This window comes from Chanodichthys erythropterus, chromosome 8, assembly GCF_024489055.1.
Source record: "Chanodichthys erythropterus isolate Z2021 chromosome 8, ASM2448905v1, whole genome shotgun sequence".
In the NCBI taxonomy this organism is placed as follows: Eukaryota; Metazoa; Chordata; class Actinopteri; order Cypriniformes; family Xenocyprididae; genus Chanodichthys; species Chanodichthys erythropterus.
In genome coordinates, this window is record NC_090228.1 from 43,946,376 (window position 1) to 43,964,189 (window position 17,814).

The window sequence follows — 17,814 nt, forward strand, 5'->3', positions numbered from 1 at the left end:
TTTCAAAAATATTGATAAAAAAATTCCAATATTTTTTCTAGTCTGCATTTACATTGCTTATTATTATTGCATATTTTTGTCCCGTGTTATGGTAGCAATATTGAGTGTGAATCCTGCATTTATATGTAGATAGCACTTCTGAAACTGGTCGTCTGTCCTGTTATAGCATGAAAAACAAGATTTCCTTTATAATCACTAAAAAGTCATAACTCTTCTCAGTTATAGCTGTCTACAATGCACAATGAGTCTCTTACATCGTGTCTACACTTTATTAATGAGAGGCTTCGCAAGCGTGCAAACTCAGTGCTGTATAAAAAATCTGGCGTGTCTTCCGGTGATTCTAACTAACTTAAAACCCCTGATAGGCCATTGCATTCAAGAGATCAACAGCTATGATTGGCTACGTTGCTCACCGCTGCAAAATCATGTAAATAGAAACATTTAAAGGTCCCGTTCTTCATGATCCCATGTTTCAAACTTTAATTAGTGTGTAATGTTGTTGTTAGAGTATAAATAAAATCTGTAAAATTTTAAAGCTCAAAGTTCAATGCCAAGCGAGATATTTTATTTAACAGAAGTCGCCTACATCGAACGGCCAGTTTGGACTACATCCCTCTACTTCCTTCTTTAATGACGTCACTAAAACAGTTTTTTGACTAACCTCCGCCCACAGGAATACACAAGAGTTGCGTTTGTAGAGTGTGTTTGTCGCCATGTCGTCGAAACGCTGTTATTTTCATCCCGCAGTCCAATCACCGGGTCTGATTCCGGCTCAAATTGATAGGGTAAAATTAAAGACATGTTTACAATAACACTGAGCGCGTGCATCTCCACGTTATGGTAAGAGGCGTGACCTTTCCGGGCAAGGAGCGCTAAGCTGCTGTCGAATCACAACACAGGAACCGCTGGCACAATCAGAACTCGTTACGTATTTCTGAAGGAGGGACTTCATAGAACAAGGAAGTCATCAGCCGTTTTTATGACAGTGGAAACAGCGGTATACAGATAAGTAAATTATGTGAAAAATATTGTGTTTTTTTACACGCGAAACATGAACACATGTTATATTGCACACTATAAACACAATCAAAGCTTCAAAAAAACACGAAAAACGGGACCTTTAAAATTCTCCAGAGTGCAAACACAAATACACACTGGAGCGTTTGCCAATATGATATTATTACAGTATCAACTCAGGGTGCTCTTGCTTGCGTTTGAGGGTGCTAAGGTGCGTAGAACCGAGCCTGCATTGGTGTGACATTTGTAGCAATTTTGCACTTTGACAGTCAGTGTGAGATATAGGCTACATTTGAGTATTGTATCTTTTGATATAGTTTACAAAATAAAACAGTACGCTTTGAAATAATAATTGTAGTGCATTGCGTTGTTTTAAACCAACGTCATTTAAAACAAAAAAAATCTAAGTAGTTTCAATGTAGCTAGCTACTTGTTGATAGTAACTTGTAGTGTAGCTAACTACTTTTTCAGAAGGGTAGCTTGACTGTAGATTAACTACTTTAATTTATGTGTAGCTTGTAGCTTGTCAAACTACAGTTTCAGAGTAGCTTCCCCAATACTGCCGTTATTGGAGGTGAGTGTTTGCTTTAATCAGGCTCTTGACCCTTGACTTCCTAACTTTAATGTTTCTCTGGCTGCTGCTGTAACTGTGTGTTTCTGAAGCACAATTGTTTAAGCAAAAAATTACAAGAGAAATTCTGGTTAGATTAAGTTGATTTCTTATTGATGATTCAGATTTACATTTTACAGAGTATGATTTAGGAAATATTTGAGTGGCAGGTGCCCCTGCCAGTCATTGACCATTTCTTTTTTAATGGTCATTAACCATTCTTTTTATTAATGGTAAACATGCCAGATTTATAGTTGTAGATTAATAGTACGGGCCCTGTGTGGGCCCAGTGAGGGATTCCTGGGGGTAAGTTAGGGCTGTCCATGCAGGGCCAACGCTAAGGGGCCAACTTTTTGCCAATGAGCAAATTCTCAGGGGCCCTGCACTGGCAGCCCGCTGGGGGCCCTTACACTAGCCTTAAAGGGTTAGTTCACCCAAAAATGAAAATTCTGTCATTTATTACTTACCCTCATGTCGTTCCACACTCGTAAGACCTTCATTAATCTTCAGAACACAAATTAAGATATTTTTGTTGAAATCCGATGGCTCAGTGAGGCCTCCATAGCCAGCAATGTAGTGTAACCAGCATGTAGTGAAGGTTTATTCATACATTTTAGTAGAACAAGAATGAACAAAAATCTGCTATCATTAAATAGAATTCAGTTATTCATTATTAGATTTCAGTTGTTCACATAGCAATAACATTATATAATCATTATACAGTATGCCCACTATAATTCAGTATACTTCTAGTCAATCAGTTATTTTAGGAGCATTTGAAAATGCAATAAAGTAACGACCAAATGAAAAAGTTAATTAACTATTCAACAATTAATAAAAATTAAGTAAACATGCTTGTAAAAGGATATTAAAGTGCAATACGGAAAGTAACAAACTGGGTTTAGCTTTCCCTCAAAGTTCTAAGCACATTGTAAATGACTATTCCCTAATATTGACCATTGTAAATGACTATTCCCTTATATTTTGAGCCACTAGTCAGACTATTTGGTTATTCAACATGGCAATATATTTGTTTGTAAACCACTTTTATTTATATGATGTTTTCTTCCTTCATTGTTGTCTGGAATGAAATACATGCATCATAAATACTGCCCATCCCTGCTGAGACGAATAACATGCAGTCAAATACAAAATAGTATTTTGTAATTTGTATTTGATAGGGTTGATGAAAATGGCTTCATATTTTGTATCAAAATACTTCAGTGTTTTTTATTTTTAAAATACTGTAAAATACTTTGTAAGAAGTCTACATGATGACATCATAAAATTGCGGCCTCTGATTGGTGCTTACTCAGTAGTTTGCCCAGACTTGTTGAGAGCAGAACAGAAATTTGATCCATATGGAAGAAGGTGGTCAAGGTAAGAAATGTGCAGGGTGACAGCTTTCCATCATTTTTTTGCATAAATTGCTATAATTTTTGACAGTTCATGTTAAGTTTTAGTGTTCGTTTTGGTAGCCTAGGCTAAATACCAATTTAAATTTACATAATGTTCTTGAAAACAATTGTACCAAGCAGCAGCCCCCTATATTTATGATTAACAATCAATTGATTAATTAGTTAGAAACTAGTTGCTATGAATACAGGTGCCATCAGTTGTCTTCTTATGAATGACTTGTTTGTCATTGAGTCAGTGTTGCTGATGCAAAGTAGGCCTGTCGTTACCAAACATCAAGTAACTAAATTAGATAACTGTTGGTTACTTTAAAACTAACCTTCATCTGAAAAATCACAGGGATATGTTAATATTTGATCTGTTAAAGCCATAATATGTAAATTTTCACCCTAGAGGTCCCTTATTCAAAACAAAAAGGCATAGCTTGATGACGCCTTGATTTCATGGAATATTGGGATAGTGCTACTCTGTGCGTTCACTCAGCGGCTACTATGAGACACTTGTTGCACACTGCAGTAAGCTAGATCGATATTTGTCATGGTAAAACATGCTACTCGCGATAAATCAAGAAAACAAGATTCAAACAAAAAGACTTAATGTGTTGAGCTATATAACATGATAACAGATTTTCTGTTAATGAATGTATCCAAACAGTTGCTCACCTGTCTAATAAAACACATAATATACAAAAGTGTCTTAGATGTTTCCATGGTTTCGACAAAATAAAACCGGAAATTGAGGGTAATGATGTCATTGATAGGCGACGCACGGACACAGTCTGTGTCCTGGTTAAAATTGCTTATTTCTCTGGATTTAAACATTCTTGGAAACTTTTGGGATAATATAAGTACACAAGTCAACAAAATATAAAAAAATTGTTCTAGCGGTTTTTGGACATTTTAATTTTAATCTACATGTTGTGCCTTTAACTGGTTTCATATGTCATATTTATTGCATGACTCGGGCAGAGAAAATTTTTTTACTTAATCAACTGAGTCAGTGTAAAGGTGAAGGGATCGATCCAATTGATGGATGGTTTGCGAAGAAATTTCATGCTCCCTTGTAAAAGTATTTTTTAGTATTTTTAAAATACAAAAATACAGTAGTTTATTTTGATACATGGTGTGGCTGCTGTATTTTGTAGTTTATTTTGATACACTTAAAATTAAGGTATTTGGTATTTTATTTTGAAATACATTTTGATGTATTTTTGCCCAACCCTGCATTTCAGTAACACATATTGTCATCTCCAGGTAATACAGAACGACTGATTGTTTTCACAAACCAGTGCTGAACTGTTTGCAATGGCAGTTTAGCTTTAGTATGTCAGAGGACCGAGGAAAGGTCTCTTTCTCAAAGATGAGTCTCTCAGAGGAACAGAGGTAAGACTGCGTCTGTTTTCAGAAAATCATTTTAAACACAAATGAAGTTTCAATTTTTTCCTGTGAAGAGCAAAACTTTAAGCAATGTTTTTATATTTGCAAATGCTTTGCAGAATTTCCTAATTATTATTATTAAAGCTGCAGTCCGCGATTTTTCCTCTTTGTCGCCATCTCTGTTTGAAACCTGCAATTGCAGTCATATGCGGAACAGTTATCTGAACGTGCGTTGTGCCTCGGCACAGCTCGTCAGCGCGGATGAATCTAATGTTTGCTGTCAGTCACCGCACCGGTGGATACTGTACTTCAGAATCACAGATTCTACATCTTGAAAGTATGACCAATATAAATATTTTCACTGGAAAATATCATCTGAACAAGTAAGTAACATGTCTGCCACTTTTGTTCTGACCAACTGAGGAAAAAGCATTAGGCCTACAATAAATTGCGCTGCCAGTGATGATTAAATCTAATGATCGCTTAGCTCGGATCATGCTAAACCGTGCAAATTATTATTAATGTTATACTTTGCACTCAAATCGTTAATGTTAACAACATCAGCATTGCGTGACTGTGTATTTAGTGTATATTAGTGTTACCTGTAGATTTCAATTTCTGTATCCACTCCGCAAGTCCAAAGTCTTTTGCTTTTTGACTACGGGTGAATCTCCAGTTGTCACTGATGATTGTCATTTGGATCTTTCTGGATTACAATCTGCCATCAAAATGATAAATTTAATTATTTCAGCTGCTGTGAGAACAGGCTATAAATGATCCGCTACCAGCTGCGTCCTCACGTGATAAAACCGACTTGACTGGACTCCTTCCTTTCTTTTTACGGACGTGACGTAATGACGCACAGAGGAACTGCTGCATGCTCGAATTTCCCGCGGAAATCCACCATGTCGCTCTTATTATAAAACATTATTACAAGCTTACCGTTGTGAATCGAGCTAAGATAATGAGATAGTTTTGAACACTGGCTGGTTATGTACTTGCTCAAAAATTGATTTTGGATAATTTTTAACCAAAAAAAGTTACGGACTGCAGCTTTAAAAATAAAACTTAGTGGCCAGTAGATGATCATCATTTACAAACTAAATCAAATTTAGTCTTTCCTTCAGTAGTACTACTATATTACAGAACTAAGTCTAAGTTTACAGTAATTATTGTGCAAATGTGTGCATGTTTCTGTGAAGGACTAGAGAGAGTGTGTGCCGTTATCAGAAACAGATGAACTTCTGTAGTAAAGTTTCTCTTCTCTCTTTGTGTCATTAGTGAAAGATCAGGCTCACATGTGTCCAGCTCTGTTTCTGTGAAGAGTGACCATTCAAAGGATGGTGGCAAACCGAACTTCAGTGAGAAAAAAACATCTATAAAAAGGTATTTTATATGTTTTACATTATAGTCTTGTGTTTGCTAATATCCCCACGATGGTGTATATGATGAAACTTAACCAAATACAACAGTAATTCTCAGAACACATTGTCTGCTAGTCTGCTTTCCTCTCTATTGAACTTGGTCTGAAGCTTCTTTCCAGTAACACAATCACTCCACATTTAATTATCATTTGCAACATAAACCCTTTTTCAAATGAGACTGAAGTATCTTCTGTAGTAAAGTGTTTTTTCCTCTCTGTTCTTTGTGTCATTAGTGTGTGCTGTTATCAGAAACAGATGAACTTTTGTAGTAAAGTTTCTCTTCTCTCTTTGTGTCTTTAGTGAAAGATCAGGCACATGTGTGTCCAGCTCTGTGTCTGTGAAGAGTGACCATTCAAAGGATGGTGGCATACCGAACTTCAGTGAGAAAAAAACATCTATAAAAAGGTATTTTATGTTTTTCTTATTTTTGGTCACACATAGACTGTTAGAAAGTGTATCAATGAATTATCAAGTTTTATTATCATAACACTCTATAGTTCAAATATTTACCAGAGTAATGGTGAGCAGGGCACAACCTACCGCAGGGCTAGTTGTAACACGTTTTAAATACTTCCACACATGCTAGCATGACGAAACCTAATGTATTTACTAGTTGCCGTATCAACACTATATAGAGAAAAAAAAATGTGCCAAATTCAGAACTCTTTGAAAGAACATTTATTTAACCATAGAAAAAGTAAATTTCTTAAGTAAATTTTTCATCTGTTTTTTGTTTACTTAAAATTAGACAAATTTGATATTATTTTAATTTTATATCTGTTATTTGAGATAGTTCTTTAATGCTTCGCTAACTAGCAGAAGACACTAACCAGGTTTAAATCCCAGCTGCGCAGATGGGGAACGTTCCAACACTGCGTTAAAAAGTGCCCTGCTATTAGAACTTTGCCATTTCATACAGTTACCAATGGGATTATTAAATTGGCATTATTAACTTTTATGAATTTCTATTGAGAAACCATGAGAAACGAATAAAGACTGAGAGGAAGAACCTGAATATTTAGAAATTATTATTTAAAGAAATTTACAGCATTCGTACTGGCTCGTCTATTTATCTCCTGTTCTGGGATGCTGTGTCTGGAGGGAGAGAAGTGTTGTGTTCAGCTCTGTGTTTTTCTGAATGTGTGTATTTCTTCATCTGTTTACATGCTTTGTTTTGACATATGCTGTATAGCTGTGTTTTGCAGTGTGTTCATGGTCATACTCAAATTATTTTATTTTGAAATGTTGTTATTTTATATGAAAAAGATAATTGTCTTTTATTGGCAAAATATTTTTGTTTATCTTGGATAATTCTGTCATATGGGGATTTACACTGTCATATGGGGATTTAAAACTTGTACAGTTGGGTGTAAATCCCCATTTGATTCATTGGTATATCTCATTCCTCACTAATCGAGTTCAGAGAGTTAAAGTGAATAAAACGTTGTCATCTGCTATCATAACAAATGTCAGAGTACCCCAAGGTTGCGTCAGCTCTGCCATACTTTTCACCTTGTATACAGATGACTTGTCGAACTGACAAATCAGTATATTTTTAAGTATTCTGATGACACTGTGTTAATATCTGTGTTGAATGGTTTGGACAGTCCTAGGTTTCATCAACAGGGTGTGACTAATTTGGTTGAGTGGTGTGAGAATAATGATCTTGTCATTAATACAAGTAAAACAGAAGAGATTATATTTGGGTCCACATCTGATACTCATACAATGCCTGTTTTTGTTCATAATGGAAAAATCAGACAAGTCAAAACTTACAAGTATTTAGGTGTGATGATTGATGATATGTTATCATGGAAAGATCACAAAGAGAAAGAGCAGACAATCTATTTTCTTCATCGTCTTAGGTCTTTCGGTGTAAGCAAACAAATTATTCTGTTATTCTTTATGTCTGTGATAATGAGTGTACTTGAATATTGCAACTCTATTTGGTATAAAAGTTTGTCTGTTAAGCTAACACAGTTGTTCAATCAGTTAAAATTGTTGGCCTGCCTCTAGAGAAGCTATATGACTCAACTTATTATAATAGTTTAAGACTGGCTAATAATATAAATTCTGATCCTAATCATGTCCTGCATAATGAGTTTGAATTTATTACGATCAAGTCGAGGGTACAGAACTCCAAGATTCAAAAAAAGTGAGACTGAAACACTTGTTTGTGCTTCAGGCGATCCTTGAGCTGAATAAGACACTTAATCGTAAATCAAGAATATTGTGCAGTGGGATGTAGTAAGGGTAGGGTAGGGTAGGGTTTTTTTGTGTGTGTGTGTGTGTGTGTGTGTGTGTGTGTGTGTGTGGATTAAGTGATGTTGTGTAAGAGATGCTGATTGTTGCAAACATAGAAACATACTGTTATGCAAGAAAAATTTCAGACTTGTTCTGACAATAAAGTATTATATCATATCATCTTATCATGTTAAAACATGCCCCTCATATGTTACAACATGCCCCAACTATGGGGCATGTTGTCACACTTCAATTCCATTATTTTGGCGTAAATAATGAAAAAAGTATACATTGTATTAATGAAACGACATATTTGTGCCAGATATGTGAATTAATTTGGAAAAAACGAAAAAACTCTGAACCCTAAGTAGATTTAAACAAACTGAGAAAGTCAAAATGTGTTAGGTTCATGCCACTCTCCCCTATTTTTTTTTCTCTTTGCTAAAAATATTTACTGGAGATTTCGGTAATATTTTCCCTGGAAAAATATTGCATTATTTTGATTTCTTTTTATTCTCTAACAGGTTTCAAAGTGAAACATTAGATTCAGATTTCCAGACTCACAGGAAACACAAGAATTTAACATACAATCTCCTGTGGATCTTTCAGGTAAAAACATAAATAAAAAATTCATAAACATTAAAAAATTACAGCAAACAAATAGATTATTGATCAAGATTGCCTTCAAAAGTACTCAATAGAAATTTAATGTCTAATTCTTTTTGACCATATACTTTTCCTTTTAAGAATCTGTAAATAAATATGAAAATATAAAAATTAATTAATTAATAAATTAATTAATTATGACAATGTCTTTTAACTGAATTTTTTTTTACTAGTATTTTAATAATAATTAATTATTATAGATAGTTTTGACCAAACTATGGATGTACGGCTTGGTTACATTTTGTTGTTCTGTCTCTCTTTTTTGCTTTGTAGGATCTTGAGAGTAAAATAATGACGTTTCTGAAGAATGAGCTGGAAAAGTTTAAGAAAATATTACAAAAAGAGAACAAACAATACTTTGTGAAGGACTTTAATGAGAATAGATGCAGTATCAAAGAAGCAGCTCTTGATCTCACACTACACTACCTAAGAGAGATGAAGCAAGATGAAACTGCCGATACACTAGAAGGTAAGAGACTCTTCAACATCTGTCAGATTGTCCCTTATTAATGTAGGAGGGGAAATTGAGATGAAAAATTGGTCTGTTTGTTGTTCCTGTGTTTAGATGAGCTGCACTTCATTCATCCACTAAAATGTGACCTAAAAAAGAAGTACCAATGTGTGTTTGAAGGAATAGCAAAGCAAGGTGCCTCCACACTTCTGAATAACATCTACACAGATCTCTATATCACTCAGGGTGGTAGTGAACAGGTCAATACTGAACATGAGGTAAGACAGATTGAAGTTGCTCTCAGACGTCATGAATCACAAGAGATACCAGTTCAATGCACAACGATGTTTGAAGCACCTGAACAAGACAAGGAGTTAAGAACTGTTCTGACAAAAGGAGTTGCTGGCATCGGAAAATCCGTCTCTGTGCAAAAGTTTGTTCTGGATTGGGCTGAAGGAAAAGAAAATCAAGATATCAGCTTCATATTTCCTCTTCAATTCAGAGAGATGAACTTAAAAGAAAATGAAAAACTATGTTTGATGGATCTTATAACTCAATTTTTCCCAGAGACAAAAGGACTGAACCTTACAAGAAGGAATAATTTTAAAGTGCTGTTTATCCTCGATGGTTTGGATGAATGTCGCCTTCCTCTAAACTTTGAGGGTAATGAGACGTGGCGTGATGTTTCGTCACCAGCCTCTCTGGATGTTCTCCTAACGAACCTTATCAAGGGAAATCTGCTTCCTTCTGCTCTCATCTGGATCACCACCAGACCAGCAGCTGCCAGTAAGATTCCTCCTGACTGCATTGACCGACTGACAGAGATTCGAGGATTCAATGATGCACAAAAGGAACAGTACTTCAGAAAAAGATTCACAGATGAGAAAATGGCCAATAAAATCATTGACCATGTTAAACAATCAAAGAGTCTCTTTATCATGTGCCACATACCAGTCTTCTGCTGGATTTCAGCCATTGTTCTTCAGAACATTTTGGAGGAGAAAAGAAATAATGATCTGCAAAACAATCAGGCAGATGATGCCGCTAAAATGCTGCAGGAATCAAATACTGAAGACACTCCAAAGACTCTGACACAAATGTACACACACTTTTACCGCTATCAGATCCAACAAAGCTGCCGAAAATATGATGGAGAATATGCACCAGATGTTTCCTGGGATAAAGACACCATTCTTTCACTGGGGAAACTGGCATTTCAGCAGTTGAAGAAAAAAAACCTGATCTTCTATGACACAGACCTGGAAGCCTGTGGTATTGACGTCTACAAGGCATCAGTTTACTCAGGCATGTGTACCCAAATATTTAAGGAGGAATCAGGGCTCACACTTGGTACCATGTACTGCTTTGTTCACTTGAGCATTCAAGAATTTATTGCAGCCCTTTATGCACATCTGTTTCTAGACATCCACAAGAAAAGTGTGTTTGTTCAAGAGTTCACAGAACAGGAAAACAAAAATGAAACCATGATTGATTTGCTCAAGACTGCAGTGGACAAGGCACTGGAGAGTGACAATGGACACCTGGATCTTTTCCTTCGCTTCCTTCTCGGTCTGTCACACCAATCTAATCGTCCACTCTTACGAGGTCTGTTGACACAGCAAGATGGCAATGACCTGATAAAAAAGGAAATAGTTCAGTACATCAAGCAGAAATTTGAAAATAATCTGTCTCCAGAGAGATCCATCAATCTGTTCTACTGTCTAAATGAACTGAATGATCAAACTCTGGTGAAAGAGATTCAGACCCATCTTAGCAAAGGAAGTCTCTCATCGGCTGACCTTTCACCTGCCCAGTGGTCTGCTTTGGTCTTTGTGTTGCTGACATCAGAGGAAGAGCTGGAGGAGTTTGAGCTTCAGAAATTCAAGAAATTAGACGAGTGTCTCATTACATTATTGGCAGTCATTAAAACATCCAAAAGAGCTCTGTAAGTCAAAGTAAAACAGTCATTTTTTATTAATTATATATATATATAATATTTATATTTAGCAAATGTATTCAAATTAATTATTCTGTAATCTTATGTATTTCCCTTGTAGGCTGAATGATTGTAACTTAACATACAAAAGCTGTTCAGCTCTGGCTACAGTTCTTAGTTCAGATACCAATCTGAAAGAGTTGAACATGAACAATAATAATCTGCAGGATTCAGGAGTGAAGCTGCTCTGCACTGGACTGGAGAATATAAAGTGTAAATTGGAAATACTGAGGTAAGTATTATGACAATAAACAAAGCTCATTGAGCTCAACAAAAAGGCTGAAATCCAGACTTGGATAATGAACAGGGCTGCGTTTCCCAAAAGCATTGTAAGCCTAAGTGGGAAACAGAGCCCAGGGGCTTCATTTATAAAGCTGCGTACACTTAAATCCATGCCAACATTCATATAAAACCTGTCTTTGATGTGGAAAAGTGCGCCACGTCAGGGTCTGAGCAGGTGTATGCACTTTTCCTTGTCAGATTACTGCAGGTTATTTGAAATCTAAGTTATTCTTGCAGCTCGCTATTCTAAATTAAAGGATTTGGACAATGACTGGGGATCTTTTATATGTAAATGACGTTAATTAGGATTTCAATTCCACGTAAATCTCTGTGAATCATGTCTAATAGCCAGATGTCCTTCTGCCTTCTCCTAGGCTATTTGTCAATTTTCTTGCACTTTTCTCCTTCATTACTTCGGTCTTCATCAGTTTTATCTCCGCTTGTAGTTCTAACACCTTCTCTTCACCCCCGTATGGGTGTTCATGAACCTAATTTTCACACCTTTTGCTCATTTCATCCTGTTTTACATCATAAACAAAGGAAGTCAAATATAATATAATTTTATGTTTTGCAGGTACATTTCAAGCAAATAACATTCAAGCATCTTTATATGACATTAACTTAAAAGCAAACAAAATAACATTTCTTTGAATAGCAATATCAATATGAAAATACTATAAAGGGATTATAAACAAATCTAGATAAACAAATCTGTATATAGATCAGGGATATTCAGTTAAAGTTCCAAGAGGCCCAGTCTCCATATTTCCTTCCAGGTGGAGGTTCCTGCTCTACCAGTCATCTCTATAAGTGTCTATGAGTATGAGTGCTCTAACTGGAGAAGTTTTGTGTATCCAGTGTTGGCGTGACAGCGCTGCAGTGGTGGTTGCATCTTCAGTGAGATATCTCTCCTGTTTAATACAGCCTAAAAGACATTTCTGCAGTTAAATACAGCCTCAAAGAGCTTACTGCACACTGCACTAATTCCTGCGAACTGTGCCGCAACCATTTCCCTTGTGCATTTCAGTACTAGGAACTGAGGGCAAACCAGACTAATTTATTTTATAGATGATTCGTTCAAACATAATTCCATACAAAACTCATCTAGACACTCCAAATCCCAAATCAAAATGCAGGGCCCAAAATCAGAGAATATGTAATTTATGGCTCCATTTACGGCTCCACAAAACTCCCAGCGAAGTACTTTATGGTCATGCATGCTTCCTAGCTAAGGAAGAATGTTGTCAACTTGGGGTAGTGAAAACAAGACGAAGGGCTAAAAGACAACACATTGTGACTCACAGTTTGAGCCCCACTGTTCATATATTTTCTGTTCATATATTTAACCCCTTAAGACCGGATGGAGCGTCAGCACTCCCATTTGCGTGTCTCTCTTTAAAAGCCAATAAAAATTGAATCCATATAGGTAGCACAAAAATTCTTTTTGCATACAAAACCAGAGACTTTAAACTTTCATATCAAGCCTCCAACATGCTTCTGTTGCGTTGTTTTCACCCTCTAATGAGTCTGAGTAATATGCGTTTACAACAAAAATAGCACAGCCGCTAACTGAATACAAGTATGTATATTTCACATGCTCATAACTTCATGAAAAATGCACAGATCATAGAAAATTGCACATCAATATTTAAAGCAGATTCTCAAGATTAAAATGAATACAAAATCAATATAATATATTGCGTTGATCACAAGATATTACTCACGGAATGATTTAACATACTTGGCTAAAAACATGTCTCTCATCTCTCCGGGATGCAGTGTGTATCCAATGTTCCCGGACCCATCCATGTTCGTTTTCCAACGTGGAATAACACATAATAGATATCATTTTAAAGCTTAGAATCTCATCTTTTTAATGCATCTAACCATTTTGAAAAACTCCTAACGAGTGCTGAGAAGCACCTCTAAACCAGAGTTTACCGCCCATTGGCGCCACCTGGCTGCGGAAAAAATGAACGACAATTTTTCAAACTATTCTTTATCCTATCACCACGAAATTTGAACCAGATGCAGCTCACATATAGGAGAGCATCACCAAAAAATTTTTAGCGATCTTGTTGTGTTCCTGAGTTATTCCATGTCAAATAAAAAAAAAGAATTATATATATTTTTATCAGCTCCAAATGTAATGTAATTTATATTTTCTTAAAATTTAAAATGTTTTCTATCAAATGATACCTACCTTTTGACTCTCCTTGCTAGAGTTTTGGAGTTATGAGTCTTTACTTTTGTGTGTGTCGCTCAGAAAAAAAAACCTCTAAAAAAGCCTTCAGGTCTTAAAGGGTTAAATAAAGGGTGATTCTTTTAATAAGTACCGCATTTTCTTTACTCGTCTTACTCAGCGTGATGTAGCTATTCATGCAGTTATATAGCCTCAAAATTCAAGATACATGAGCATTTTTGCCCCAACGAGTTTGTCTATATATCATATAACGTAGTTGTATTACAATATCACGAGCAAGGGTGCCATTTTCCCCAAATCAGCACAAATGCAATGTTCATTTAACTTATTGTTAAATGAACAATGTGAGTTACAGTATTGTTAATATTGTTTGTTTTTTCCTTTACTTCGCCAATGAAAATTTCAAAATTATGAACAGCAAAACAGAGCCCCCATATAACAGACAGAAATGTATTTATTATACAGCCATAATGTATAGGCTACTATGCTAGTATTAATTTTTATTTCTTCAGATCTTAAAAATCTTGAATAAAAATAATAAATGAATAAAAAATGTGCAGCAACCCTGAACGAGAAAAATTAAACAAAGTAAAAATTATTTAGACTGATATTGTGAATTATTTTGGCCACAATAACCGTGGTGTGAAAAATCTATTATCGTGACAGCCCTATTAGGAATATATATGGTCTAGAATTGCTTCTAGTTTTAGAATTAATTTTAGAAAGACTGGTCTGTTTTGTCCACCAAAATTATCAGTCTGATCTTTTATCAACTCTTAAAAAGGAGGTTATTCTTCTGGCCAAGAGGAATTCTCTTATCCTAGTACTTACAAAAGCATATAGCTAGCGAAATCAAAACATTAAAGTGACTTGGTTCATGAGCATAAACAGAAACAATTAAGCATGAATATAATACATTTAATACTTGAATATATGAATACATACAACTAAATCTAAGCAAAGAATACAATATGGGATAACAACAGTAAAGAAAGAAAGAAAGAAACAAAGAGATTATCAAAGAATGGCAAAATTACAAACTGTTAAACCTTTGAGAACCAGCAATGAATCACAACTTAAAGCTTAAAAACACATCTAAAGAGTGGTTTACTTGCATTGGTAATTTTGTCGCTGTAGTGGATGTGCGTGTCTGTCCGTTCGAGCTGGAGCTTCATATTGGTCTCTTCCTGAGGCCGAGTCTTCAGCCGTGCAGCAATTTTAAACAGAGTTAAAGAAAAATAAAAGAAGAAAAGTCTGTCTCGTCCAAAGATGGGGAGCCCAGATGAGCTTGTGTCGGTTTGTTACCATGCGTTCACACCGCCGCTGGTGAGAATGTCAAAATTCGCCCTGGTTGCCCTGACAACAACGCTGTACTGTGCATTCAAACCGCCGCTGGCGGGAGGGTCAAAGTAAATGACAAGTTGTGGCAACCAATCAGAATCCTCTCAAGCGAGGACCTCTACATTCCGATTGGTTGCCTCCAAACCGCGTCATAGCTCATTACCATAAAGTTGATCTGACTTCAACTCTCCTTGACACTCTCACTGTCCAAAACGCGCCGCGCCACTCTCGCCAGAGCTCATTGCTGGCTCACATTGAAAATTAATGACTTCCTGTCACTTTGATGCTCTCGCTGGCGGAGGTGTGAATGCAGTTATATATGCAAATGTACTACACTCCTTGCGGTGAACTGGCTAATGACAAGGGTGTATTTTGAGTGGGAGAAAGTTTCTTTTGTCTCTTTTTACAACCTAATTTGGCTGATTTATGATGGTATCAGATTTGGGTAGTTTTTACTCCAATGGACATTAAAAATAGAATAATACATTTTATCGTAACATAACACCTAGTTGGTTAAGACATTCTGAGAGAATTAAATCAAAGCCAAATACAATAGAGTGGAAATGCATTAATGCAGAGATACATCCTTACACTTGAATATAAATATTTACCCCCAGTTTCACAGAAAAGGCTTAAGCTAGTCCTAGACTAAAATGCATATTTGAGCTGTTGTAACTGAACGTAACTTGTACTGACAGATCTTAAAATATGTCAGTCCCATTGTTTTGTATCAAGATGCACACCAGTAATGTTTTTTTTTTTAGTGTACGTTTATAAAAGCTACTTAAATGCCCTAATTGAACTAAGGCTTAATCCTGGCTTAGGCTAAGCCCTGTCTGTGAAACCGGGACTTAGCGTTTAACTAACACAATTAAAAATCACAACTAATGCTTATATAATATGGAGACACACAGGGATACATAGTGTACATTTTGGAATAGTTGAAGTTTGAGTTAAATGTAGAGAAAGTCTCTATGTGTGTGTGTGTGTGTGTGTGTGTGTGTATTGGTGATCATCTGGCCACACAGGAATTTGGTGCCTGGTGTGGGAGGGATTTAATCTGAGTTGATTAAGATCATTTTGAAGTCAATAAGTGCATCATGGTGTGGCTGTTTAGCATCGATACCCCGCAAAAAAAGAGCCAGCTGTCCCATTAAAGTCAGACTGGCTGGAGCTGGCTGTGATTTAACTATGCATTTCAATGGGTTAAAAGCTTTTCCTAAAATTTAAAGCTGAATCGATCATCATTGATTCAGTCCAGATGCTACAGTCTGATCCCCGAAACATCTATATAAAACAGACCTTGTTCTGAGTGACACAGAGTTGAAATCCATAAGAAAACCAGAGTCTGCTTTTACATATAAAAAAAATGCATCAAAACATTGCTAAACGGACTTGTAATCAAACATTGTCCAACTGCTGTATAATTCTATATTATGTCTACAAACTAAAAACAACAAATATACGTGACCATTATGCTCCGAACACTCACAATTCATGTTATTGTTATAACTTTTGAATGGTTGATTAGTAGAGTGTGACACAATTTTGACAAAAGTGACAAATTCCCTATAAATTAATTAATAATTTCATTTAAACTAATTTGCTTACAGATGTCATTTCACCCGTGAGTTTCTGGATGCGGTCATTACCTGGCTGTGGTTGGCAGTCACTATCGCTGCCTCACGTATCTGCGCTTAAAGAGGTCATGACATGAGAAATCTGATTTTCCTTGGTCTTTTGGCATATAAGAGGTCTTTGTCCTTGTCATCAATAAAGAAGCTTTTAGACAATCAAGCTGTAAAAAAGCTTCATTTGGAATAGGTGGCATGTGACATCACAGGGGCACAATCATTTGAATATGATGTCCTGATCATGTCCTGAGGATCCTGATGTCAGAGAAAAATGGATTCAGTTTATTTTTTAAGAAATATCCTAGTCACATCAGTGCCCGTCTCGCTGGCTCATTCAGACCATCAGGCTTAGCTATGTGATTCAGTTCACCCGGCGTCCCCCCAAGTTCAGGGGCATTCAGCTTCCCCTCCATGCTGGCTAAGGATACTCCTGTCTTATGGGCAGAAATCCGGTCCCTCCATCCGATATAAAGTCAGGGGTCTACAGCCCCTACTTCATCGTGCCCAAGAAAGGCGGGGAGTTATGGCCAATCATAGACCTGCGAGTGTCATGGCAAATTCGTTGTCGGCATACTAACTTCATTAATCTTCTCTTTGTAAGGGTTGTCAACTGCCAAATAATCTACATCAGTAACATATTTTGCTTGTCCCACAATTTTTTTTTGCCTTATTATTTTTTAGCAAATTACTATCAGTGCAGATAGCAACTGCAAGCAACTTCAGTTAAAATCCCATTCTTTCCCACGTGACTTCTCTCAAACATAGGCCTCATGGCCTAAAAGATTTCATACTTTTTGGTGCACATTCTAGAGCTAATAATAAACTCTGAATCAGAGAATAAACCCTTTTATCTATTAATTTTGTGCGACAGGTATCTGGTATGTCTGTTAATTTATGTATGTGTGAGATAAAAGTAAATTAAAATATCAGTGGTTGCACTAACACACATAAATGTAGCAATGTAAATATAGTAATGTGGTTTTATTTTAATTTGACATCACTATAGTGTTCTTACAATTAAAGTAACTGATAATTACACCCAACACTGGTTTTCCTGCAATCCAAGGAGTAAAAATGTATTTGTAAAATGTAATGTAATACATTTGTGTTGATATTGTGCATTAAATGTATTATTTAATGTGTTTTTTTCCTAG

At 36.0% G+C, this 17,814-nt stretch overlaps 1 protein-coding gene across 4 annotated transcripts in view; it reads left to right on the top strand.

Moving 5' to 3' along the window:
* LOC137025008 (NLR family CARD domain-containing protein 3-like) overlaps window positions 1–17,814 on the top strand; it is a 48,818-nt gene that overhangs the window by 11,672 nt on the left and 19,332 nt on the right. For all 4 annotated transcript variants that reach the window (XR_010895814.1, XM_067393013.1, XM_067393015.1 and 1 more), the window contains exons 3-9: window positions 4,297–4,425; window positions 5,701–5,805; window positions 6,144–6,248; window positions 8,612–8,696; window positions 9,027–9,222; window positions 9,319–11,149; window positions 11,262–11,432. Coding sequence is in view for 3 of the 4 variants with exons in the window: in XM_067393013.1 (XP_067249114.1) it covers window positions 4,367–4,425; window positions 5,701–5,805; window positions 6,144–6,248; window positions 8,612–8,696; window positions 9,027–9,222; window positions 9,319–11,149; window positions 11,262–11,432 (2,552 nt within the window). In the remaining variant the exon portion in view is untranslated. The remainder of the gene's footprint in view (window positions 1–4,296; window positions 4,426–5,700; window positions 5,806–6,143; window positions 6,249–8,611; window positions 8,697–9,026; window positions 9,223–9,318; window positions 11,150–11,261; window positions 11,433–17,814) is intronic.